General features: G+C 37.1%; 6 protein-coding genes and 1 long non-coding RNA gene across 19 annotated transcripts in view; 5 read left to right on the top strand and 2 right to left on the bottom strand.

Moving 5' to 3' along the window:
- LOC116733095 (oocyte zinc finger protein XlCOF6-like) overlaps positions 1–25,810 on the top strand; it is a 778,765-nt gene that overhangs the window by 121,090 nt on the left and 631,865 nt on the right. The gene's annotated exons all lie outside the window — the stretch shown is intronic.
- The window catches only part of LOC116733104 (gastrula zinc finger protein XlCGF8.2DB-like), a 570,370-nt gene that overhangs the window by 111,857 nt on the left and 432,703 nt on the right, over positions 1–25,810 (top strand). The gene's annotated exons all lie outside the window — the stretch shown is intronic.
- The window catches only part of LOC116733103 (immunoglobulin superfamily member 3-like), a 919,724-nt gene that overhangs the window by 487,937 nt on the left and 405,977 nt on the right, over positions 1–25,810 (bottom strand). The gene's annotated exons all lie outside the window — the stretch shown is intronic.
- The window catches only part of LOC116733131 (butyrophilin-like protein 8), a 766,651-nt gene that overhangs the window by 498,908 nt on the left and 241,933 nt on the right, over positions 1–25,810 (top strand). The gene's annotated exons all lie outside the window — the stretch shown is intronic.
- LOC116733099 (oocyte zinc finger protein XlCOF6-like) lies at positions 1,943–10,747 on the top strand. The gene is made up of 3 exons (XM_032583805.1): positions 1,943–2,028; positions 7,477–9,324; positions 9,409–10,747. The coding sequence occupies exons 1-3, from the start codon at positions 1,965–1,967 to the stop codon at positions 9,756–9,758; spliced, it is 2,262 nt and encodes a 753-aa protein (XP_032439696.1). The 5' UTR covers positions 1,943–1,964; the 3' UTR covers positions 9,759–10,747.
- On the bottom strand, positions 10,537–25,810 carry LOC116733165 (uncharacterized). Its single transcript, XR_004341963.1, has 2 exons — positions 25,584–25,810; positions 10,537–10,919 (listed from the first exon to the last, which is right to left on the bottom strand). It is a non-coding gene; the product is annotated as an uncharacterized LOC116733165 (long non-coding RNA).
- On the top strand, positions 23,209–25,048 carry LOC116733122 (gastrula zinc finger protein XlCGF57.1-like). Its single transcript, XM_032583853.1, has one exon. It carries the CDS (start codon positions 23,253–23,255, stop codon positions 24,360–24,362), a length of 1,110 nt encoding a protein of 369 aa, XP_032439744.1. The 5' UTR covers positions 23,209–23,252; the 3' UTR covers positions 24,363–25,048.

The raw sequence follows: 25,810 nt of genomic DNA, 5'->3' as shown, positions 1-25,810 counted from the left end.
TATTAATATTTTCAGGTCAAAACAACATTTCACTGTGTTCCTCTAAAATATATGTAGTCATTCAGTGTTTAACTTTAAAACTGAATCACAACCTACAAAACTACAACTTGATATAGTTATATAGTTTATAGTATAGTATAGTTTATAGTATAGTTTTGCCTGATAACTGGAAGGAAGCTATTATTATTCCTATATGCAAACCTGGGAAAGATCCATGTTTAACTGAAAGTTATAGACCAATAGCCCTAACGTCGTGTTTAGGTAAAGTTATGGAGAAAATGGTAAATAATAGGTTAGTATATTTCTTAGAATCCAAGGGGAAGATAAAGGAATACCAATTTGGATTTAGGAAAGGAAGAAGTACGATTGATCCAGCAATATGTTTGGAACATGAAGTTAGACGAGCTCAAGTTAATAAAGAGAGTGTGATAGCAGTGTTCTTGGATGTGGAAAAGGCTTATGATATGTTGTGGAAAGAAGGGTTGCTGATTAAATTAAAACTAACAGGTATAAAGGGTAAAATGTTTAGATGGATTAAAAATTTCTTAACTGAAGGAAAGTTAAGAGTGAAAATAGAAGGGGAAATTAGTTCAGAGTATCAAGTGGAAAATGGAACTCCCCAAGGGAGTATTATAAAGTTCAAATTAGTTCGGTAGTTGTCTCCCCTGCCATCCCACCATGGGTTTTAGAACAGGCTGAAGTTGACTTAATATTATTGGATAAGGGAAGAGAGATGGAAAAGAATGAAGTGGAAAATTATATTAATAAAGAATATTCAAAATATATCCAAGTATATACAGATGCTTCAAAAATGTCAAATAATCAGGTAGAGGATAGCATTTATTGCTCCAGATTGAAATGTTATGGAAAATAAAAGAATTAGTGATAAACTAACAGTGTATACAGGCGAATTAATGGCAATTTTAATAGCCTTAGAATGGATAGAGGGAATAGGAAGAGGAAAGTTTGTAATTTGTTCAGATTCTAGTAGTGCATTAATTAGTATACAAGGAATGAAATCGGAAGTTAGGCAAGATATTATAGAGGATATAGTTCAGGTAATTTTCAGGGTTAAGAAGAAAGGATCTCAGATTAAATTAATTTGGATTCCTGCTCACATCGATGTTGTAGGAAATGAATTGGCAGATAGTTTTGCTAAGAGAGCCTCTAATAAGGAAATTGTTGAGTTAAATATTAAAATAAGTAGGAATGAGATAAAAAGTGTTGTTAAGGAGTACATGAAGGAAAAATGGCAAGAACAGTGGGATAGAGGAGAAAAAGGGAGATTTTATTATAAAATTCAAAAAAGAGTTGGGGGGGGGGGGGGGGGGGGGGTATAGAAAAGGTAATAGGAATAGAAGGGAAGAAGATATTATTTCCAGAATCAGATTTGGGCACACAAGGTTAAATAGTACTCTTAAGTTAATTAATAAACACAGTACAGGTTGTTATAAATATTGTGGAGAGATGGAAACAATACAGCATGTATTTTTAGAATGCAATAAGTATGTAAGGGAGAGAGAGATGTTGGTTAATGAGTTGAATAATTGTAAATTAGATTTAGAAGAAATATTTCAGAAATCATCAGGAGATATAATATTTGAGAGTGTTTTTAGATTTCTAAGAAGAACGGGTATTATGGGGAGGGTATAAGCGTGTGATCCATACTCCAACCTGGAAGGTGGCGGTAATGCACCTGTAAGTTGTTTGCCAGCCGCCATAAAACAAGAAGAAGAAGAAAAAGAAGGCGGGGAAGATAAAATCAGAGCACACGGGCTAGCCTTAGCTTTTCCTTTGTTAGACGGTGGTTTGAAGAAGAGTTTGAGTTTAAGCTAAATATTTCCGTGTTTTCAGTGAAAATGTCTTCAGTTCCGCCTCAGAGAGAGTTTATCAACGAGCAGGTAACTCCTGCTGGAGAAACATTCACAGAGTGGAAAGAAATCAACGTTAAAATCGAGGAAGAGATGGAGGATCAGCGCAGACTGATGGATTTTACCCGGATACCGCAGATCATCTTACACCGGATAGGTACGAAACACCTTCATGTTTTACTGATTTATCAGGTTAAAGAGAGTTTTTAGACAGATAAATCATCGTTGTGTTCGGAAACATATTTAAGGAATCGGCTCAAATTGTAAATATTAAGCAGAAGTAGAAAATTCCTGAAGAAATTTAATCGGGGCCTGCCTAAGTGGGCCCGTTAGTTTGGACCCAGCAATGCTATTCAATGCTAACAATTAGCATCAATGCTAAGCTTCGCTAAATAGTAATCAATAGCCTGTGGAGAGTCACAAGCATGTTGACTAACATGGACTTGCACCATTCAGTTTGTTAAAATTAGTGTATAATCTAAAATGAGCCAAAATGCTAATGCAAACCTAAATGCTGCCAGTAGCATGTGGGCTATCATTAGAATGTTATCTTACATGGACTTCCTACATTCAGTGTCCTAAACATGGATAATAATTAAGAAAAATAGCTAAAAGCTTATTTTAGGGAAAAAGCTAATGCTTGCGCAGCAAGGCAGCGCCCTAACCTGAGAGGAAAAGATAATGCAGGCTAATATTATTGCACTGTCTCTGTGTCGCCCTGCGACAGACTGGCGACCTGTCCAGGGTGACCCCGCGCACCAGCACCTCCCAACCCCACTAGGGACAAGGGTGTTAGAAAATGGATGGATGGATGGATGGATGTCCCTGGTCTTTTTTGGATACAGTCACAAATGTCAATTTAAAATTTCATATACATTTAAAGAGACGTGTTTATATATTCTTAACTTGATGGTGCAAAAAATGTATTTACTACAAAATAGTATTCTTATCATGGTGATAGTTGTACGAACATGATTATCTATTGTATGAACGTAATAATTATATTGTATGAATGTAATAATTATATTGCATAAACATGATATTTCATGTCCAGGAGATAATATGCTTGTAGTGCAGCATAATGAAGGTTAGTACAGTAGCTAATATAATTTCAGATCTTTGTATAACTTTTCTTCAGGTTAACTTAGAAAGTGAGACATTATTGTTACAGGTTAATTTTCTAAACTACAAAAAAGTAACTGTTAGGGAAGCTCAAAAATGAAACATTGGACTGATATTAATATATGATAGTAACACTGGTGTTATGCCAGATTTACCAATATTTTATTTTATAATTTTTTAAAATCTGATTACTCTATTAATCATAAGAATAATCAATAGATTACTCAATTACTAAAATATTTGTTTACAACAACCCTAATTATTTTATTATTTTTAGTATAATTTTTCCAGTTACTTAATGCATCAAACCATATCAAATGCTTTGTGCTTAGTCAGCCAGAGTTAATGTGCGCGGCCGCAGGAAGATCCGAAAAACTCGTCCCACAAACTTGAGCAGCCAGAACAATTTCTGTGATGCATACTAAAAACTCAACAGACACAAATGGCAGAGATACCAGAGCCACATTAGCAGCCTTTAATTAAATCTCTCGTTTGTTGCGCATTTCTGCGCAGTGCAGCGGATTCAACTCCTCATGCAGGGCCGGTCCAAGGCTGTACGAGGCCTGGAGCAGAATCTGACTTAGGGCACCTCTTGCTGCTTAAAACATCAGCATCTCTAACAGCTTCTGTGTTAGATTTAATCTTGGAGAGGGGGAGTAGTTTAATTGGCCAACCTAAAAACAATCGGTTATAATTGCAGTTTTCTAATAGAGCATTGGAACTGACGTCACTGCGTGTGACGTTTACGTCGCTTGGCGCCATCTTGTATAGCGACAGACCAAAACAAACTTTATTCCAGCGTCTTCATTGTGTTACCGACCGCAGTGAAGTTGTTTTCAAGTTGGATATTGGATATCCGCGCTCCGCGGAGTGAGGGGCGTTTAGCTCAAGGTTGATCCGATTTATGAACGCTGATTGCGGCCAGCTGTTCTCTACGGCTCCCTCCTCAACGCTCAGAGGTTCACATAGGGACCGTCCATTTCTGAACCAAACACTCCTGTAAATAAACGCCTTGTGACCAACTGATAGTAAAAAGTGGTAATTCATACTATTACAGGAGGCACACTATCCTCTATTAAAATTTAAGTCATATTCAATATTTTAAATTATTTTAATATTGAATAATGTTTTCTTCAATAACTGAAAATCAGTGTGAAATTGTTCTACTAGACTGTATAGATGAAGCACACCCATCTTTATTACATTATTACACCCAGATTTTTTATTTTTAACTAATTTTATATATTTTTAAAAATTTCATGAAATGTATTTGTTACCTGTAATGTTCAATTACATAAAATTCTAGGACAGGATCTATTTCATTACATGTTCACTTCTTACCTGAAATATGTTAAATACAACAAATATTTACTTAAAGTTTTTTCTATTTCATAACATTTACTTGTCACCTTTATATTTTACTCTGAACTGTTTAATTACACATTAAATATTTAAAGATTTAATGCTCTTTCATCTGGTTTGATTGCTTATATTAAATGTTCACTGCAAAATGTCTGATTATATAATTGTTTACTTTAATCACATAAAATGTTTATTTAAAAATATAATCTTCCATTACATGTACATTTATTACTTGAAATATTTTAAATATCAAATTTATACTTAAAATGTGATTCATTTCATCACCTGTTTACCTGCAACTTGAAGTGCTTGAATCAAACGTTTCATGAATGTTTTACCACATTAAATGATTAAATGACAGAAAACAGACACTTCCAACTGAACACATAATTCAACACAAATGGTTCATGTTCCTCTCCAGAGTCTGCAGCCTTGCTGAGCTCTTCTCCTGGGGTTTCCTCCTCAGCCTCTCCAACTTGCTCCTCTTCTGTAGCCTCCCCTACTGTGTTTTTATGATTTACCTCTTCTGGGGTAAATCATGAAAACACAGTAATTCTCTGTAACTTGTTGGTCCACCATGGTCTTGCTGTATTGCCTCTTTAATTGACGCGCATGTCGGTCCGATGTTGTGGCGTTTACCTCGCAGTGACCCAGATTCAGCCTGGATTGAGCTAATATATTTCATACGTCGGTTTGCCTTGAAGAGGACGAATCAGAACACATATCAGTATTAATGCTGTAAATTTTATAACACTAGTAAAATAGTTTACTTCACAATAATGGAATAACCTCGATATCCACTGACAAAACTCGGACTATGCTACATAAAACGATTATGACACAACACCAACAAAGTGAATTTAAACACTCACCAGAATGGAGATGTCTGGAGCAAACTTGTAGATATCTTGGGATGTTGGAGAAGGTAACATCAGGACGTCTCACCGCTGATACCTGGGATATTTGTCTCCTTTTCGTTAGCTCCGATAGTTTAGCCTACTCGCGTTGTTTACAGACAGAAAAACAGTGAAACTAAAGTCTGTTTTAAAATCTTTTTACCGTCTCGGTCGTGTGATCGGACATTACATCCAAAAACGCAGCAAGTTCGAACCATTGCTAAATAATTTCAAGTAACTTAGATTCAAAAATTCAAAATATCTGTGAGACAGTGGTTTTCTCGGTTATGTATATGGCCTCACAAGATGGCGCTCATATCCCTACGCCTAGAGCAGTGACGTCACGTTCCAAAGCTCTATTTGTATTTTTGAACAAATAGAGCTTAAACTCACAGCATCTGATTGTTATGATAATAAAATAATCTAACTATGAATATTGTTCTTTGAACTTTTAGAAAGTAAACTTGTCAGCTCCTTAAAATCTTACATTTAAATGTTAAACAATTTAAATTAATTTATGTATGCTGAAACCATTCAATCAAATTCAGCAACATTGATGATGTGGATAAACAAATGTTACATTTATGAATGTGTGGTTTGTGACCCGGAGTGCCTTCTCCGGGTCAAGGGGGGTGTCCTGCCCCAGGTGGAGGAGTTGAAGTATCTCGGGATCTTGTTCACGAATGGGGGAAGAAGGGAGCGGGAGATCGACAGGCGGATTGGCGCAGCGTCTGCTGTCAAGCGGGCGCTGTACCGGTCCGTCGTGGTGAAGAGAGAGCTGAGCCAAAAAGCGAGGCTCTCGATTTACCGGTCGATCTACGTTCCCACCCTCATCTATGGTCATGAGCTTTGGGTCATGACCGAAAGAACGAGATCGCGGATACAAGCGGCCGAAATGGGTTTTCTCTGTAGGGTGGCTGGGCTCTCCCTTAGAGATAGGGTGAGAAGCTCAGTCATCCGGGAGGGACTCAGAGTAGAGCCGCTGCTCCTTCACATCGAGAGGAGCCAGTTGAGGTGGCTCGGGCATCTGGTCAGGATGCCTCCTGGACGCCTCCCTGGTGAGGTGTTCCGGGCACGTCCCACCGGGAGGAGGCCCCGGGGAAGACCCAGGACACGCTGGAGGGACTATGTCTCTCGGCTGGCCTGGGAACGCCTCGGGATTCCCCCGGAAGAGCTAGAAGAAGTGGCTGGGGAGAGGGAAGTCTGGGCCTCCCTTCTGAAGTTGCTACCCCCGCGACCCGATCTCGGATAAGCGGAAGAAGATGGATGGATGGATGGATGTTTTCCCTTAACATATAATTACCCAGTAATATTTTTACTTTTACTGTCTACTTAATATCTTTTTATACAAAAACACGGTGGACCGCCTCGGCGCCCCGCCCACCGGCCTTAGCAAGTTTTCTGGGAGAAACCCTGCAGTCTACCCACGTCTCTTGGAAAAAACTGTGTGAAAACACTTGCTTTTTTCTCCCTTTCTCTCTTGTTTTGGAAACCTGACTTTACTTCATGGTAATTACTTCTATTCCACCAAACAGGAATTGGCTTTAACTTCTGTCAAGAAGGTTTGGTTTCTGCCAAAACTTTATCAATGGAGCTGAACTGAGCCTGACTGAACATAATACAGAGTCTTTCTCAATGTTCTGCTTGGTGGCGATTTGCAGAATTGATTGGAATTGCAAAGCGCCGATGGGTTTGTCATTGCAACATACGCTAGAGCGTTGTTGAGGCGCATGGGCCATTCGAGGTTGCTTACAACTTTAATTTTTGTTGCTACAGTAATAAAGAACAGATGTTTATGCAAATGAGGATCGGAATGAAGACATGAAACCAAAACCATCAACAGGGTTTAAAGTGCTCAGTTTCTTTTTTAATGTGCATTAGAAAACAAGCTGCTCTATGCATTAAATGTTTTCAGCATAGAATTATGTATAAGACTCTAAGGAACTATAACAGGACTAAATCAAGCTGCTGTTTGAACTATTTTTGTCTTGGAGCCACTAGGTTTAATTATCGCCATCTTGCTTTCTCGCCTGGAGATCCATAGTATGTTTTGACTGATTTCTTGACCCCTTCCAGTCAGAAAGACTAAAGTGGTTAAGTACATTTTCATAATTATAAATTTGTAATTTTAGTCTTTGTATCACTTGAAAAGGCTTTAAGTGAATAAAATCAATACTTCCTTCTTTTACTCACATTTAAAAGCTTTTGTTTTGTGTTTTGTGCAGATCTCTCACAGTGCTGGGTGTGTAAAGAGGAGGAGGTTCTCAATGAATTCAGCAACCAGGAGAGGAAGTCCACTTCAGATAAAGAAGAACCAGAACATCAAGAGTCCAAAGAGGAAGAGAAGCAACTCTGCATCAGTCAGGATGAAGAGCATCTTGTGCTGAAACAGGAGACTGATGACATTTTGGTGAATCCTCTTAATGTGCAAAGAATCCACAATGAAACAGAACCACAGAGGAACCAACTCATCTCTCATGGCTCTCCTGAGGATGAGAACCAGGATCAGGAAGGAAGCAATTCTGAAGACCCAGGAAAAGAGAGAAAGGATAAACAGAAACAAAAGGAGAGATATGAGAAAATCAAAGAGCCGAAAGGCAGAACTGACACTGAAAAGCAAAAAAAGCACAAGAAAGCTCACGCAGAGCAAAAATTATATTCTTGTAAAATTTGTGATAGAACATTTTCTGGAAACCGTAATTTCATGGTACACGTGAAAACTCACACAGGAGAGAAACCTTTCACTTGTTCAATCTGTGGAAAACATTTCACACAAAACGGACATTTAACTCAGCACATGAGAATTCACACAGGTGAGAAGCCTTTCTCTTGTGGGGCTTGTGGAAAAAGTTTCACCCGTAAGGGCAGTTTAAATGTTCATATGAGATTTCACACAGGTGAGAAGCCTTTCTCCTGTGGAACCTGTGGAAAAGGTTTCTCTATAAAAAGTAATTTAAAAGTTCATGTGAAAATTCACACTGGTGAGAAGCCTTTCTCCTGTGGGAGCTGTGGAAAGAGTTACAGTGACAGACGGATGTTAACTCAGCACATGATAATTCACACAGGTGAGAAGCCTTTCTCCTGTGGAACCTGTGGAAAAGGTTTCTCTAAAAGAGGTCATTTAAATGTTCATGTGAAAATTCACACTGGTGAGAAGCCTTTCTCTTGTGGGGCTTGTGGAAAAAGTTTCACCAATAAGGGCAGTTTAAATGTTCATATGAGAATTCACACAGGTGAGAAGCCTTTCTCTTGTGGGACTTGTGGAAAAAGTTTTACCCATAAAGACACTTTAAATGTTCATATGAGAATTCACACAGGTGAGAAGCCTTTCTCTTGTGGTACTTGTGGAAAAGGTTTCTCTCGAAAAGATAAATTAAATAATCATATGAAAATTCACACAAGTGAGAAACCCTTCTCTTGTGGGATATGTGGAAAAAGTTTCACCTTGAAAACAACTTTACATAGTCATATGAGAATTCACACAGGTGAAAAGCCTTTCTCTTGTGGAACATGTGGAAAAAGTTTCTCTCGAAAAGATAAATTAAATAATCATATGAAAATTCACACAAGTGAGAAACCCTTCTCTTGTGGGATATGTGGAAAAAGTTTCACCTTGAAAACAACTTTACATAGTCATATGAGAATTCACACAGGTGAAAAGCCTTTCTCTTGTGGAACATGTGGAAAATGTTACAGTGACAGAAGGACCTTAATTCAGCACATGAGAATTCACACAGGTGAGAAGCCTTTCTCTTGTGGGGCTTGTGGAAAAAGTTTCACCCGTAAGGGCAGTTTATATGTTCATATGATAATTCACACAGGTGAGAAGCCTTTCTCTTGTGGGGCTTGTGGAAAAAGTTTCACCCGTAAGGGCAGTTTAAATGTTCATATGAGAATTCACACAGGTGAGAAGCCTTTCACCTGTGGAACCTGTGGAAAAAGTTTCTCTAAAAAAGTTCATTTAAATGTTCACATGAGAATTCACACAGGTGAGAGGCCTTTCTCTTGTGGTACATGTGGAAAAAGTTTCACCTTGAAAACAACTTTAAATAATCATATGAGAATTCACACAGGTGAGAAGCCTTTCTCTTGTGGAACCTGTGGAAAAAGTTACAGTGACAGAAGGACTTTAATTCAGCACATGAGAATTCACACAGGTGAGAAGCCTTTCTCTTGTGGTACATGTGGAAAACGTTTCACCTGGAAAACAACTTTAAATAATCATATGAGAATTCACACAGGTGAGAAGCCTTTCTCTTGTGGAACCTGTGGAAAAAGTTACAGTGACAGAAGGACTTTAACTCAGCACATGAGAATTCACACAGGAGAGAAGCCTTTCTCATGTGGGAACTGTGGGAAGAATTACCGTCTAAGAACGACTTTAACTCGGCACATGAGTATTCACACAGGTGAGAAGCCTTTCTCATGTGGGACCTGTGGAAAAAGTTTCAGGATGAAAAGACAATTACTTAAACACATGAAGATTCATGTGGGTGCGAAACAGTGATGTGCGGTGAGGTTCATAGCTGGTGAGGCACTGCCTTATGATGTATAAATACAGACATCATGCATGTTATTGTTTACGTGCAGACATTTTGCGCATGCATACAACACTGGAGGGCAAAAAGACAATTCTTTTACATGTTTTCCATAGCTGAGTTAACTAGATGTAACTTAGAAATGTAGGTATTATGGGTTTTTGTTATGTTGCTGTACAGTGTTTTAAGATCTTGTTCAATGTGCCCCTTTTTAACTTTGAACCCCTGCCCATTCAAAGGTCTCTGCATGGCCCTGTTCACATGTAAGGTAAGATTTTGTTATTTTTTACCCCATAGCTTGGTTGTCCCCAGAGTGCTAATGTTGTTAGCAGCTAACTTAGTGTTGAGTCCTGGACAGAAAATAGGTTTATTCAGTGGGACTTCCATGCTAGAAAAAAAGCTGAATAAATTAAATATAACCTACCCAGCCATACAGTCTTTTCCTGACCCCCATCAAAATTTCTTGCAGCATCCGAGTCACATGTCTGAAGCCCAGAAATTGAACGCTGTGATGTTTGTTTGAAAGGAAGAAAACTCAAATATTATTGAGATTACTGAGATCTCAATCAAAATCACATTTTGATTGAGAGCTAACAGCAGAGAGATTTTTATTTTCCCAAATGTTTGTTCCTCAGAAGTCATTGTTAAAATTCTGCTGTGAAAATGTGTTTGTACATGCTCTACACAACCAGGTTCATAACAGTATATTGGTATTTTATACAGCTGCAAAATGACTTTTGTTTCTTAGCAGGGAGGAGCTTCAGTTAAACACATTTTGTTCCTTTGGGAGGCTTCACAGTGTTTTCCTTTGTTATTTTATATTTCTAACATATTTTCTTTGTATGTTTTTAAATGAGTGATTAATAACATCTCTTTGCTCAGGTACATGTATGATGATACAAGCAAAATAATTACTTTGTCTTTGTGGCTTTAATTAAAGTTATCTGTCTTCTTCTTACATCTTGTCTCTTCAGTGACCTTTCATGTTTTCACTTCTTTCTATGGAAACATGAACCTTTTTTCACAAGATTCTGTTATTATTAATATTTTCAGGTCAAAACAACATTTCACTGTGTTCCTCTAAAATATATGTAGTCATTCAGTGTTTAACTTTAAAACTGAATCACAACCTACAAAACTACAACTTGATATAGTTATATAGTTTATAGTATAGTTTATAGTATAGTTTTGCCTGATAACTGGAAGGAAGCTATTATTATTCCTATATGCAAACCTGGGAAAGATCCATGTTTAACTGAAAGTTATAGACCAATAGCCCTAACGTCGTGTTTAGGTAAAGTTATGGAGAAAATGGTAAATAATAGGTTAGTATATTTCTTAGAATCCAAGGGGAAGATAAAGGAATACCAATTTGGATTTAGGAAAGGAAGAAGTACGATTGATCCAGCAATATGTTTGGAACATGAAGTTAGGGCGGAGATATTAAAGGTTCATGCCAAAACTTATCCCTCCATATTTAACGCTAAAACCTTGTCAGGAAAAAGAAAAAAAGAATACGAATAGTTTTGGATGGGTAATTTTAAATAAAATAAAAGAAATTGGGATTGATAAAGTTCAAATTAAAAATTTCTTAACTGAAAGAAAGATAAGAGTGAAAATAGAAGGGGAAATTAGTTCAGAGTATCAAGTGGAAAATGGAAGTTTATAAAGTTCAAATTAGTTCGGTAGTTGTCTCTCCTGCCATCCCACCATGGGTTTTAGAACAGGCTGAAGTTGACTTAAAATTATTGGAAAAGGGAAGAGAGATGGAAAAGAATGAAGTGGAAAGTTATATTAATAAAGGATATTCAAAATATACCCAAGTATATACAGACGCTTCAAAAATGTCAAATAATCAAGTAGGGATAGCATTTATTGCTCCAGATTTAAATGTTATGGAAAATAAAAGAATTAGTGATAAACTAACAGTGTATACAGGCGAATTAATGGCAATCTTAATAGCCTTAGAATGGATAGAGGGAATAGGAAGAGGAAAGTTTGTAATTTGTTCAGATTCTAGTAGTGCATTAATTAGTATACAAGGAATGAAATCGGAAGTTAGGCAAGATATTATAGAGGATATAGTTCAGGATAATTTTCAGGGTTAAGAAGATAGGATCTCAGATTAAATTAATTTGGATTCCTGCTCACATCGATGTTGTACGAAATGAATTGGCAGATAGTTTTGCTAAGAGAGCCTCTAATAAGGAAATTGTTGAGTTAAATATTAAAATAAGTAGGAATGAGATAAAAAGTGTTGTTAAGGAGTACATGAAGGAAAAATGGCAAGAACAGTGGGATAGAGGAGAAAAAGGGAGATTTTATTATAAAATTCAAAAAAGAGTTGGGGGGTATAGAAAAGGTAATAGGAATAGAAGGGAAGAAGATATTATTTCCAGAATCAGATTTGGGCACACAAGGTTAAATAGTACTCTTAAGTTAATTAATAAACACAGTACAGGTTGTTATAAATATTGTGGAGAGATGGAAACAATACAGCATGTATTTTTAGAATGCAATAAGTATGTAAGGGAGAGAGAGATGTTGGTTAATGAGTTGAATAATTGTAAATTAGATTTAGACGAAATATTTCAGAAATCATCAGGAGACATAATATTTGAGAGTGTTTTTAGATTTCTAAGAAGAACGGGTATTATGGGGAGGGTATAAGCGTGTGATCCCTACTCCAACCTGGAAGGTGGCGGTAATGCACCTGTAAGTTGTTTGCCAGCCGCCATAAAACAAGAAGAAGAAGAAAAAGAAGGCGGGGACGATAAAATCAGAGCACACGGGCTAGCCTTAGCTTTTCCTTTGTTAGACGGTGATTTGAAGAAGAGTTTGAGTTTAAGCTAAATATTTCCGTGTTTTCAGTGAAAATATCTTCAGTTCCGCCTCAGAGAGAGTTTATCAACGAGCAGGTAACTCCTGCTGGAGAAACATTCACAGAGTTGAAAGAAATCAACGTTAAGATCGAGGAAGAGATGGAGGATCAGCGCAGACTGATGGATTTTACCCGGATACCGAGGATCATCTTACACCGGATAGGTACGAAACACTTCATGTTTTACTGATTTATCAGCTTAAAGAGAGTTTTTAGACAGATAAATAATCGTTGTGTTCGGAAACATATTTAAGGAATCAGCTCAAATTGTAAATATTAAGCAGAAGTAGAAAATTCCTGGAGAAATTTAATCGGGGCCTGCCAAAGTGGGCCCGTTAGTTTGGACCCAGCAATGCTATTCAATGCTAACAATTAGCATCAATGCTAAGCTTAGCTAAATAGTAGTCAATAGCCTGTGGAGAGTCACAAGCATGTTGACTAACATGGACTTGCACCATTCAGTTAGTTAAAATTAGTGTATAATCTAAAATGAGCCAAAATGCTAATGTAAACCTAAATGCTGCCAGTAGCATGTGGGCTATCATTAGAATGTTGTCTTACATGGACTTCCTACATTCAGTGTCCTAAACATGGCTAATAATTAAGAAAAATATCTAAAAGCTTATTTTAGGGAAAAAACTAATGCTTGCGCAGCAAGGCAGCGCCCTAACCTGAGAGGAAAAGATAATGCAGGCTAATATTATTGCACTGTCTCTGTGTCGCCCTGCGACAGACTGGCGACCTGTCCAGGGTGACCCCGCGCACCAGCACCTCCCAACCCCACTAGGGACAGGGGTGTTAGAAAATGGATGGATGGATGGATGGATGGATGGATGTCCCTGGTCTTTTTTGGATACAGTCACAAATGTCAATTTAAAATTTCTGATATATACTGTGAAGGAAAAATTTAGTAGACAAGTTTAAATAAATTTGAATGTACACTTTATGATGTTTTTATTAAAGATTTGCACTCAGTTGCAGCTCAACAGAATGTATGCTCTTCTGACCCTCCTCAAATAAGTGAAGACCAGGGTGTTCAGCAGTTAGAAATGTGAAGACATGGCTAAGGTGATAAGCGTAGATTGTAGAAATTCAGTTTCTAGTATCTGTTTAGCCATCAGCAGAGAGGCCTTCTTGGAGAAACGCCTTACATTGAGCTGTGAATGTGTATGCAACTCTGCTCCACTGAAACTTACAGATAAGTAACGTATAGATTTTTACCTGACACTTGAGTCAGGGGGTGTGACTAAGTAATGTGTGATGTATCCTATGTAAATGAGGGGACGTTCAGCCCCAAGTCAGAACTCATCCGATTCTCACTGAGATGTGAGCTTTGTATGTTTTCTCCATTTGCAAATGTTAATTAAAGCTGTGTTTGTTCTCTTTTAAAGCTGAAGTTTGGTCTCGAATTTTGTGCAACTTAACAATACATTTAAAGAGACGTGTTTATATATTCTTAACTCAATGGTGCAAAAAATGTATTTACTACAAAATTTTATTCTTATCATGGTGATAGTTGTACGAACATGATTATCTATTGTATGAACGTAATAATTATATTGTATGAACGTAATAATTATATTGCATAAACATGATATTTCATGTCCAGGAGATAATATGCTTGTAGTGCAGCATAATGAAGGTTAGTACAGTAGCTAATATAATTTCAGATCTTTGTATAACTTTTCTTCAGGTTAACTTAGAAAGTGAGACATTATTGTTACAGGTTAATTTTCTAAACTAAAAAAACGTAACTGTTAGGGAAGCTCAAAAATGAAACATTGGACTGATATTAATATATGATAGTAACACTGGTGTTATACCAGATTTACCAATATTTTATTTTATCATTTTTTAAAATCTGATTACTCTATCAATCATAAGAATAATCAATAGATTACTCAATTACTAAAATATTTGTTTACAACAACCCTAATTATTTTATTATTTTTAGTATAATTTTTCCAGTTACTTAATGCATCAAACCATATCAAATGCTTTGTGCTTAGTCAGCCAGAGTTAATGTGCGCGGCCGCAGGAAGATCCGAAAAACTCGTCCCACAAACTTGAGCAGCCAGAACAATTTCTGTGATGCATACTAAAAACTCAACAGACACAAATGGCAGAGATACCAGAGCCAAATTAGCAGCCTTTAATTAAATCTCCCGTTTGTTGCGCATTTCTGCGCAGTGCAGCGGATTCAACTCCTCATGCAGGGCCGGTCCAAGGCTGTACGAGGCCTGGAGCAGAATCTGACTTAGGGCACCTCTTGCTGCTTAAAACATCAGCATCTCTAACAGCTTCTGTGTTAGATTTAATCTGGGAGAGGGGGAGTAGTTTAATTGGCCAACCTAAAAACAATCTGCTATAATTGCAGTTTTCTAATAGAGCTTTGGAACTGACGTCACTGCGTGTGACGTTTACGTCGCTTGGCGCCATCTTGTAAGGCGACAGACCAAAACAAACTTTATTCCAGCGTCTTCATTGTGTTACCGACCGCAGTGAAGTTGTTTTCAAGTTGGATATTGGATATCCGCGCTCCGTGGAGTGAGGGGCGTTTAGCTCAAGGTTGATCCGATTTATGAACGCTGATTCCGGCCAGCTGTTCTCTACCGCTCCCTCCTCAACGCTCAGAGGTTCACATAGGGACCGTCCATTTCTGAACCAAACACTCCTGTAAATAAACGCCTTGTGACCAACTGATACAAAAAAGTGGTAATTCATACTATTACAGGAGGCACACTATCCTCTATTAAAATTTAAGTCATATTCAATATTTTAAATTATTTTAATATTGAATAATGTTTTCTTCAATAACTGAAAATCAGTGTGAAATTGTTCTACTAGGCTGTATAGATGAAGCACACCCATCTTTATTACATTATTACACCCAGATTTTTTATTTTTTAACTAATTTTATATTTTTAAAAAAATTTCATAAAATGTATTTGTTACCTGTAATGTTCAATTACATAAAATTCTAGGTCAGGATCTATTTCATTACATGTTCACTTCTTACCTGAAATATGTTAAATACAACAAATATTTACTTAAAGTTTTTTCTATTTCATAACATTTACTTGTCACCTTTACATTTTACTCTGAACTGTTTAATTACACATTAAATATTTAAAGATTTAATGCTCTTTCATCTGGTTTGATTGCTTATATTAAATGTTTACTGCAAAATATCTTATTATATAATTGTTTACTTTAATCACATAAAATGTTTATTTAAAAATATAATCTTCCATTACATGTACGTTTATTACCTGAAATATTTTAAATATCAAATTTTTACTTAAAATGTGATTCATTTCATCACCTGTTTACCTGCAACTTGAAGTACTTGAATCAAACGTTTCATGAATGTTTTACCACATTAAATGATTAAATGACAGAAAACAGACACTTCCAACTGACACATAATTCAACACGAATGGTTCATGTTCCTCTCCAGAGTCTGCAGCCTTGCTGAGCTCTTCTCCTGGGGTTTCCTCCTCAGCCTCTCCAACTTGCTCCTCTTCTATAGCCTCCCCTACTGTGTTTTTATGATTTACCTCTTCTGGGGTAAATCATGAAAACACAGTAATTCTCTCTAACTTGTTGGTCCACCATGGTCTTGCTGTATTGCCTCATTAATTGACGCGCATGTCGGTCCGATGTTGTGGCGTTTACCTCGCAGTGACCCAGATTCAGCCTGGATTGAGCTAATATATTTCATACGTCGGTTTGCCTTGAAGAGGACGAATCAGAACACATCAGTATTAATGCTGTAAATTTTATAACACTAGTAAAATAGTTTACTTCACAATAATGGAATAACCTCGATATCCACTGACAAAACTCGGACTATTGTACATAAAACGATTATGACACAACACCAAAAAAGTGAATTTAAACACTCACCAGAATGGAGATGTCTGGAGCAAACTTGTAGATATCTTGGGATGTTGGAGAAGGTAACATCAGGACGTCTCACCGCTGATACCCGGGATATTTGTCTCCTTTTCGTTAGCTCCGATAGTTTAGCCTACTCGCGTTGTTTACAGACAGAAAAACAGTGAAACTAAAGTCTGTTTTAAAATCTTTTTACCGTCTCGGTCGTGTGATCGGACATTACATCCAAAAATGCAGCAAGTTCGAACCATTGCTAAATAATATCAAGTAACTTAGATTCAAAAATTCAAAATATCTGTGAGACAGTGGTTTTCTCGGTTATGTATATGGCCTCACAAGATGGCGCTCATATCCCTACGCCTAGAGCAGTGACGTCACGTTCCAAAGCTCTGTTCGTATTTTTGAACAAATAGAGCTCAAACTCAAAGATTAAACTCACAGCATCTGATTGTTATGATAATAAAACAATCTAACTATGAATATTGTTCTTTAAACTTTTAGAAAGTAAACTTGTCAGCTCCTTAAAATCTTACATTTAAATGTTAAACAATTTAAATTAATTTATGTATGCTGAAACCATTCAATCAAATTCAGCAACATTGATGATGTGGATAAACAAATGTTACATTTATGAATGTGTGGTTTGTGTTAAAATATTAGCATTTATGGGCCCCTGAAGAGCCTTATGGAGCCGCTGACTTAATTTGTGTTAAACAGAAGTGAAAATAATTGATATTAATTTTATTTGTATTCTTTGATTAGTTGTTTTTTTTTTATTTTTTTTTTATTTATATTTTTATTCAAAAAAAAAGTACAATGTAAGGTACATAAAAATACGGTAACATGGGTTAAATTTGCTTTATCTTTTAACAACCCGACCCCACCCACCCACCCACATTCAACAGAAGAGAAAGAAAGAAAAAAAAAATAAAAAATGACAGGGAGCATTACGTGTCGACAATACAACAATTTGTCATCATCAATTATATATATATATATTCATACATACATATATATAGATACATACAAACATATACATACACATCTTAGGGCTCTATAGGCTTATGGAGGTGATTCTATATTTTTAAGATTTTTAAAGTATTCCATCATAGGGTCCCACACCCTGTGAAATTGTCTTGTTGAGCCTCTAATAAAGTATTTAATTTTTTCTAATTTCAAGAGAGACATTAAATCAGTGAGCCAAACCGAGACTTTAGGTGGTTCAGAGGATTTCCAGAGTAAGACTATAAGTCTACGGGCTACCAAGGAAGCAAAGGCGAACGCATTCATTTGATCAGTAGATAGCATGTGCTCCTCAAGCAATACTCCAAAGATGGCCAATCCTGCAAACGGTTTGATTTTGGTATTAAACGCTTCATTCAATGTTTTACAGATGGATGACCAAAATTCGGTTAATTTCTGGCAATTCCAAAACATATGGGTCATATTTGCTGGGGCAGAATGGCACCGCTCACATCTGTCATCAATGTCCTTATAAATTCTTGAGAGTTTAGATTTGGTATAGTAAGTTCTATGGAGGATTTTTAACTGTATAAGGCTAAGCCGTGCACAGGACGATGTTCCATTGATTCTTTCCAGAGCACGTTCCCAGAAATGTTCAGAAATAACAGAACCAAGTTCTTCAGACCATGCAATTCTAAGCTCATCTAGTGTTGTTTCCTGAAGAGATGTTATTATATTTGAGATGTTTGCTATGTGCCTCCTGAGATACAAAGGGTTACGCAAAATCCTCTCAAGCCCCGAGTCTGCTGGAGAGGCAGGAAATACTGGACTTTGACTTTGAATAAAATGACGGACCTGGAAATATCTAAAAAGATCAGTTTTTTGTAATTGAAATTTGGCCGAGAGGTCAGTGAAGTTGGCAAAAACACCGTCTATATAAAAATGGTCACAAGTTTTCAAACCATTCCTCCTCCATAAAGCGAAGGTGTGATCCATCCTGGCAGCCGGGAAAAGGTGATTATTACAAATAGGGCTATATAAAGAAAATTCTTTTAAATTAAAGTGTTGTCTGAATTGTATCCATATCCTAAGAGAGGAGGATACTACAGGATTATGGGTGAATTTAAAGGGTGAAAGTGGTAATCCAGTAGTAACCAAAGCAGAAAGAGAGGAAGAGGTGCAGGAGTTTGCTTCAATCCTACACCAATCCAGCTGCGGGCTTTGATACCAATATATAATTTTTTGGATATTAGATGCCCAGTAATAGTTTCTCATATTAGGTAAAGCCAGACCGCCTTTATCTCTGGGCCTTTCTAGAAACTCTCTGCGAACTCTAGCATTTTTATTTGCCCAGAGAAAAGAGGAGAACAATTTATTTAAAGACTGGAAAAAAGACTTAGGCAGAAATATTGGGAGACACTGAAACAAATACAAAAGAGGGGTAATACATTCATTTTTATACTGTTAATTCTGCCCGGAAGAGATAAGTAGAGACCGGACCATCTCTGAAAATCAGCCTCCAATTTAAGCAAGAGAGGTTTGAAATTCTTTCCATAAAGATCAGAGAACGTACGGGTGATGTATATGCCTAAATATTTAAATCCGGACTTTGATATATGAAAGGGGAGCGCATTGTCTGGTAGCTGAAGGGCTAGGTAGTTAATTGGAAAGCATTCACTTTTAGAGAAGTTTAATTTGTAACCTGAAAAACTTCCAAAGTCATTAAGAATATTGACAATAGTAGGAATACATGACACTGGGTCAGAAATATACAAAAGTAAATCATCGGCATATAAAGAAATTTTATATTCAGTATCAAACCTACGAATACCGAAGAAATTAGGGGTTGTCCTTAATTTTATTGATAAAGGCTCAATAGCTAATGCAAATAAAAGTGGGCTTAGAGGGCAACCCTGGCGTGTGCCCCTTGAGAGAGAAAATAAATGGGAAGATATCTTATTTGTAAGAACAGATGCTTTGGGTGATGTATATAACAAGCGTATCCAGGTTATAAAATTTAAACCAAAACCAAATTTTCCCAGTACAGTAAACAAATAATTAAATTCCACTCGGTCAAATGCTTTTTCCGCGTCCAGAGAGGCAACTACTTCAGGAATCTCCCCAGACGCAGGGGAATAAATGATATTTAAAAGTTTGCGAATATTTGTAAAAGACTGACGACCCTTTATAAAACCAGTTTGTTCTGTTGAGACGATGTTGGGTACAACCTTCTCTAGCCTTGATGCTAGCAGTTTTGCTAAAACTTTGACATCAACATTGAGCAAAGATATAGGTCGATATGAGCCGCAATCATTTGGGTCTTTGCCTGGCTTTAAAAGAAGTGAAATGGAAGCCTCTGTTAGGGTTTGTGGCAAATGGTTCTGATTAAAGGAATGATTAAACATTTCAAGTAGCAGGGGAGCAAGTTGAAGAGAAAATTTTTTATAAAACTCAACGGTATAACCGTCAGGTCCAGGTGATTTGCCATTCTGCATTTTATGAATGGAATCAATAATCTCTTGTAGCTTTATAGCTTCCTCAAGGCTGTCTTTGGCTTGCGTATCTACTTGTGGTATATCAATATTATCTAAAAAGCTAATCATTTTGGATTTGTCTTGCGGGGAACAAGATGTGTATAGTCTGGAATAAAAATCCTTAAAGGTGTTGTTTATCTCTATTGGATCTACAGTGAAAGATTGTGGAGTATTACGTATCTGAGGTATTAGACGGGACGCTGTTTTACATTTAAGCTGATAGGCCAAGAGACGGCCTGCCTTATCCCCATGTTCATAATATTGTCCTTTTAACCAAAGTTGGTGTTTTTCAGTTATTTCTGTTGACAATAGGTCATATTGGGTCATCAATGTTACCCTTTCTTTATATAACTCAGGTGTTGGAGTGGTAGAATATTGTTGGTCAATTTGTTTTATTGATACTAAAAGATCGTTTGCTTTTTGCTTTCTTTCCTTACTCCGTGAGATAGAATAAGAAATTATCTTCCCTCTTATAACTACTTTAAGTGTTTCCCACAATATGGATGGGGATATGGAATCAGATCTGTTAAAATATATAAACTCATCTATTTCTTTACCAATAAATTCACAGAAATGACTGTCTGATAGTAAAGAAGTGTCTAATCTCCAAACTCTTGGTTGTGTGACATTTTGAGAGAACAAAATATCCAGGGAGACCGGCGCATGGTCGGATTCAACAATAGGATTGTATTCAATTCTCTTTGTAAAAGGGAGAAGTGTCTTGTCAATGAAGAAAAAATCAATACGACTGTATGTGTGGTGAACATGTGAAAAATAGGAGAATTCTTTTTTGTTAGGATTAAAGAACCTCCATGGGTCAACCCAACCTGCCTTATCAGCAAACTCACCGAGGGCAAGAGACATTTTAGAGCGAGTTAAGTTTCTAGGGCTAGAGCGGTCCATAGTTGGGTCCATGACCGTGTTGAAGTCCCCCGATAGAATAAGACTATGTCTATTTAAGTCTGGGAAAAGAGAAGTGAGTTTATGTATAAAGCCCACATCATCCCAGTTTGGGGCATAAATACTAGCTAGAATTACAGGAGAGTTAAACAGCGACCCAGCTACCATCACAAATCGTCCCTGGGGGTCAGAGATGACCCGAGATGGTGTAAATAATATTTTTTTGTGGATCAGGATGGCCGCCCCTCGTGCCTTGTTATTAAAGTTAGAGTGAAAACTCTGTCCAATCCAATTCCTCTAAAGCCTGATTTGGTCCGCTATTTTCAAATGAGTTTCCTGTAGAAATATTATTTCTGCATTCAGTCTCTTTAAGTGAGAAAAAATCTTTGCTCTCTTGTTAGGCCCATTCATCCCTCTCACATTCCAGGTAATGAAACATGTTGGTGTTACACCTATATCTGCCCTAACACTATCAATGTTGTGCGACATATGACATCTTCAAAAAGGAAAAGCAGGCTGAGCATCTCCACATATCTGCCAGCAATAAACAAAGACAGCCCAAACAATACAAGACAGCAGAGCGGGGTCTCCGTCCAAAGAAAAGGAAAAAAAAACAAAAAAAAAAGAGATTAGATGTTTTTAAGACTAGTTGTGGGTTTAAATATTTTTTCACTGGCAATGTTTTCCCTTAACATATAATTACCCAGTAATATTTTTATTTTTACTGTCTAATTAATATCTTTTAATACAAAAACACGGTGGACCGCCTCGGCGCCCCTCCCACCGGGCTTAGCATGTTTTCTGGGGGAAACCCTGCAGTCTACCCACCTCTCTTGGAAAAAACTGTGTGAAAAATCGACACTTGCTTTTTTCTCCCTTTCTCTCTTGTTTTGGAAACCTGACTTTACTTCATAGTAATTACTTCTATTCCACCAAACAGGAATTGGCTTTAACTTCTGTCAAGAAGGTTTGGTTTCTGCCAAAACTTTATCATTGGAGCTGAACTGAGCCTGACTGAACATAATACAGAGTCTTTCTCAATGTTCTGCTTGGTGGCGATTTGCAGAATTGATTGGAATGCAAAGCGCCGATGGGTTTGTCATTGCAACATACGCCAGAGCGTTGTTGAGGCGAATGGACCAATCGAGGTTGCTTACAACTTTAATTTTTGTTGCTACAATAATAAAGAACAGATGTTTATGCAAATGAGGATCGGAATGAAGACATGAAACCAAAACCATCAACAGGGTTTAAAGTGCTCAGTTTCTTTTTTAATGTGCATTAGAAAACAAGCTGCTCTATGCATTAAATGTTTTCAGCATAGAATTATGTATAAGACTCTAAGGAACTATAACAGGACTAAATCAAGCTGCTGTTTGAACTATTTTTGTCTTGGAGCCACTAGGTTTAATTATCGCCATCTTGCTTTCTCGCCTGGAGATCCATAGTATGTTTTGACTGATTTCTTGACCCCTTCCAGTCAGAAAGACTAAAGTGGTTAAGTACATTTTCATAATTATACATTTGTAATTTTAGTCTTTGGATCACTTGAAAAGGCTTTAAGTGATTAAAATCAATACTTCCTTCTTTTACTCATATTTAAAAGCTTTTGTTTTGTGTTTTGTGCAGATCTCTCACAGTGCTGGGTGTGTAAAGAGGAGGAGGTTCTCAATGAATTCAGCAACCAGGAGAGGAAGTTCACTTCAGATAAAGAAGAACCAGAACATCAAGAGTCCAAAGAGGAAGAGAAGCAACTCTGCATCAGTCAGGATGAAGAGCATCTTGTGCTGAAACAGGAGACTGATGACATTTTGGTGAATCCTCTTAATGTGCAAAGAATCCACAATGAAACAGAACCACAGAGGAACCAACTCATCTCTCATGGCTCTGCTGAGGATGAGAACCAGGATCAGGAAGGCAGCAATTCTGAAGACCCCGGAAACGAGAGAAAGGAAGAACAGAAACAAAAGGAGAGATTTGAGAAAATCAAAGAGCAGAAAAGCAGAACTGACACTGAAAAGCAAAAAAAGCAGAAGAAAGCTCACGCAGAGCAAAAATTATATTCTTGTAAAATTTGTGATAAAACATTTTCTGGAAACCGTAACTTGATGGTACACGTGAAAACTCACACAGGAGAAAAACCTTTCACTTGTTCAATCTGTGGAAAACGTTTCACACAAAAAGGACATTTAACTCAGCACATGATAATTCACACAGGTGAGACGCCTTTCACATGTGGGAACTGTGGAAAAAGCTTCTCTCGAAAAGCTCAATTAAATAATCACATGATAATTCACACTGGTGAGAAGCCTTTCTCATGTGGGAGCTGTGGAAAAGGTTTCAACGATAAAGGCCAATTAAATGTACATATGAGAATTCACACAGGTGAGAAGCCTTTCTCCTGTGGGACTTGTGGAAAGAGTTTCACCCGAAAGGGCAATTTAGATGTTCACATGAGAATTCACAGAGGTGAGAAGCCTTTCTCCTGTGGGTCCTGTGGAAAGCGTTACAGTGAAAGAGGGACGTTAACTCGGCACATGAGAATTCACACAGGTGAGAAGCCTTTCTCCTGTGGAACCTGTGGAAAAGGTTTCTCTATAAAAAGTCATTTAAATGTCCATGTGAAAATTCACACTGGTGAGAAGCCTTTTTCTTGTGGGGCTTGTGGAAAAAGTTTCACCCATAAGGGCAGTTTAAATGTTCATATGAGAATTCACACAGGTGAGAAGCCTTTCTCCTGTGGAACCTGTGGAAAAGGTTTCTCTAAAAGAGGTCATTTAAATGTTCATGTGAAAATTCACACTGGTGAGAAGCCTTTCTCTTGTGGGGCTTGTGGAAAAAGTTTCACCAATAAGGGCAGTTTAAATGTTCATATGACAAATCACACAGAAGAGAAGTCTTTCTCCTGTGGAACCTGTGGAAAAAGTTTCTCTCGAAAAGATAAATTAAATAATCATATGAAAATTCACACAAGTGAGAAGCCCTTCTCTTGTGGGACATGTGGAAAATGTTTCACCCATAAATACACTTTAAATGTTCATATGAGAATTCACACAGGTGAGAAGCCTTTCTCTTGTGGTACTTGTGGAAAAAGTTTCACCTTGAAAACAACTTTAAATAATCATATGAGAATTCACACAGGTGAGAAGCCTTTCTCTTGTGGAACCTGTGGAAAAAGTTACAGTGAAAAACGGTCTTTAATTCATCACATGAGTATTCACACAGGTGAGAAGCCTTTCTCTTGTGGAACCTGTGGAAAAAGTTACAGTGAAAAACGGTCTTTAATTCATCACATGAGTATTCACACAGGTGAGAAGCCTTTCTCATGTGGGACCTGTGGGAAAGGTTTTTCTCGAAAAGATAAATTAAATAATCATGAGAAGTCACACACATGAGAAGCTTTTCTCATGTGGGACCTGTGGAAAAAGTTTCAGGATGAAAAGACAATTACTTAAACACATGAAGATTCATGTGGGTGGGAAACGGTGATGTGTGGTGAGGCTGGTGAGCCACTGCCTTATGATGTATAAATACAGACACCATGCATGTTATTGTTTACTTACAGACATTTTGCGCATGCATACAACGCTGGAGGGCAAAAAGACAATTCTTTTACATGTCTTCCATAGCTGCGTTACTAGATGTAACTTAGAAATGTAGGTATTATGGGTTGTTGTTATGTTGCTGTACAGTGTTTTAAGATCATGTTCAATGTGCCCCTTTTTAACTTTGAACCCCTGCCCCTTCAAAGGTCTCTGCACGGCCCTGTTCACATGTAAGGTATGATTTTGTTATTTTTTACCCCATAGCTTGGTTGTCCCCAGAGTGCTAATGTTGTTAGCAGCTAACTTAGTGTTGAGTCCTGGACAGAAAATAGGTTTGTTCAGTGGGACTTCCATTTTAAAAAAAAGCTGAATAAATTAAATATAACCTACCTCTAGCCATAGACATCCTGATGTCTATGGCTACCTTGTCTTGACCACCCTTGATGGGGGTCAAGACATCCTGACCCCCATCAGAATGTCTTGCAGCATCCGAGTCACATGTCTGAAGCCCAGAAATAGAACGCTGTGATGTTTGTTTGAAAGGAAAAAAACTCAAATATTATTGAGATCAGGTCAGATTTTGATTGAGAGCTAACAGCAGAGAGATTTTTATTTTCATAAATGTTTGTTCATAGGTTCATAACAGTATATTGGTATTTTATACAGCTGCAAAGTGACTTTTGTTTCTTAGCAGGGAGGAGCTTCAGTTAAACACTTTTTGTTCCTTTGGGAGGCTTCACAGTTTTCCTCTGTTATTTTATATTTCTAACATATTTTCTGTGTATGTTTTTAAATGAATGATTAATAACATTTTTTTGCTCAGGTACATGTATGATGATACAAGCAAAAATAATGACTAATTGTCTTTGTGTCTTTAATTAAAGTTATCTGTCTTCTTACATCTTGTCTCTTCAGTGACCTTTCATGTTTTCACTTCTTTCTATGGAAACATGAACCTTTTTTCACAAGATTCTGTTATTGTTAGTAGTTTCAAGCCAAAACAACATTTCACTGTGTTCCTCTAAAATATATGTAGTCATTCAATGTTTAACTTTAAAACTGAATCACAACCTACAAAACTACAACCTGATATAACATTAGACTGTTTTACAAACTAAAACGATCATAGTCAAAAAAATTCATTAGATGTTCCAATATGGTTCTTTTGTAAGAATAAATACCTTTTGATAACTGACTCCAAACTCACACTCTGAAGTAATTTTTTCATTAGTCAGAATGATGTAATATTCTAAAAATAAATGCTCTTCTTTACTTAGCTGCAGAAAATCCTCATAATT

The sequence above is a fragment of the Xiphophorus hellerii genome, chromosome 14 (genome assembly GCF_003331165.1).
Source record: "Xiphophorus hellerii strain 12219 chromosome 14, Xiphophorus_hellerii-4.1, whole genome shotgun sequence".
Classification (NCBI taxonomy): Eukaryota; Metazoa; Chordata; class Actinopteri; order Cyprinodontiformes; family Poeciliidae; genus Xiphophorus; species Xiphophorus hellerii.
This window is presented reverse-complemented; position numbering and strand designations above follow the sequence as displayed.

What these genes read in the sequence shown, in the direction of transcription:
- LOC116733099 (XM_032583805.1), top strand. Translation starts at nt 1,965, where the DNA reads ATGGAGGATCAGCGCAGACTGATGGATTTTACCCGGATACCGCAGATC. An exon ending in GATCATCTTACACCGGATAG is followed by an intron (nt 2,029 to 7,476) that starts GTACGAAACACC and finishes TGTTTTGTGCAG; the next exon opens with ATCTCTCACAGTGCTGGGTG. An exon ending in TCATATGAGAATTCACACAG is followed by an intron (nt 9,325 to 9,408) that starts GTGAGAAGCCTT and finishes GAATTCACACAG; the next exon opens with GTGAGAAGCCTTTCTCTTGT.
- LOC116733122 (XM_032583853.1), top strand. Translation starts at nt 23,253, where the DNA reads ATGATAATTCACACTGGTGAGAAGCCTTTCTCATGTGGGAGCTGTGGA.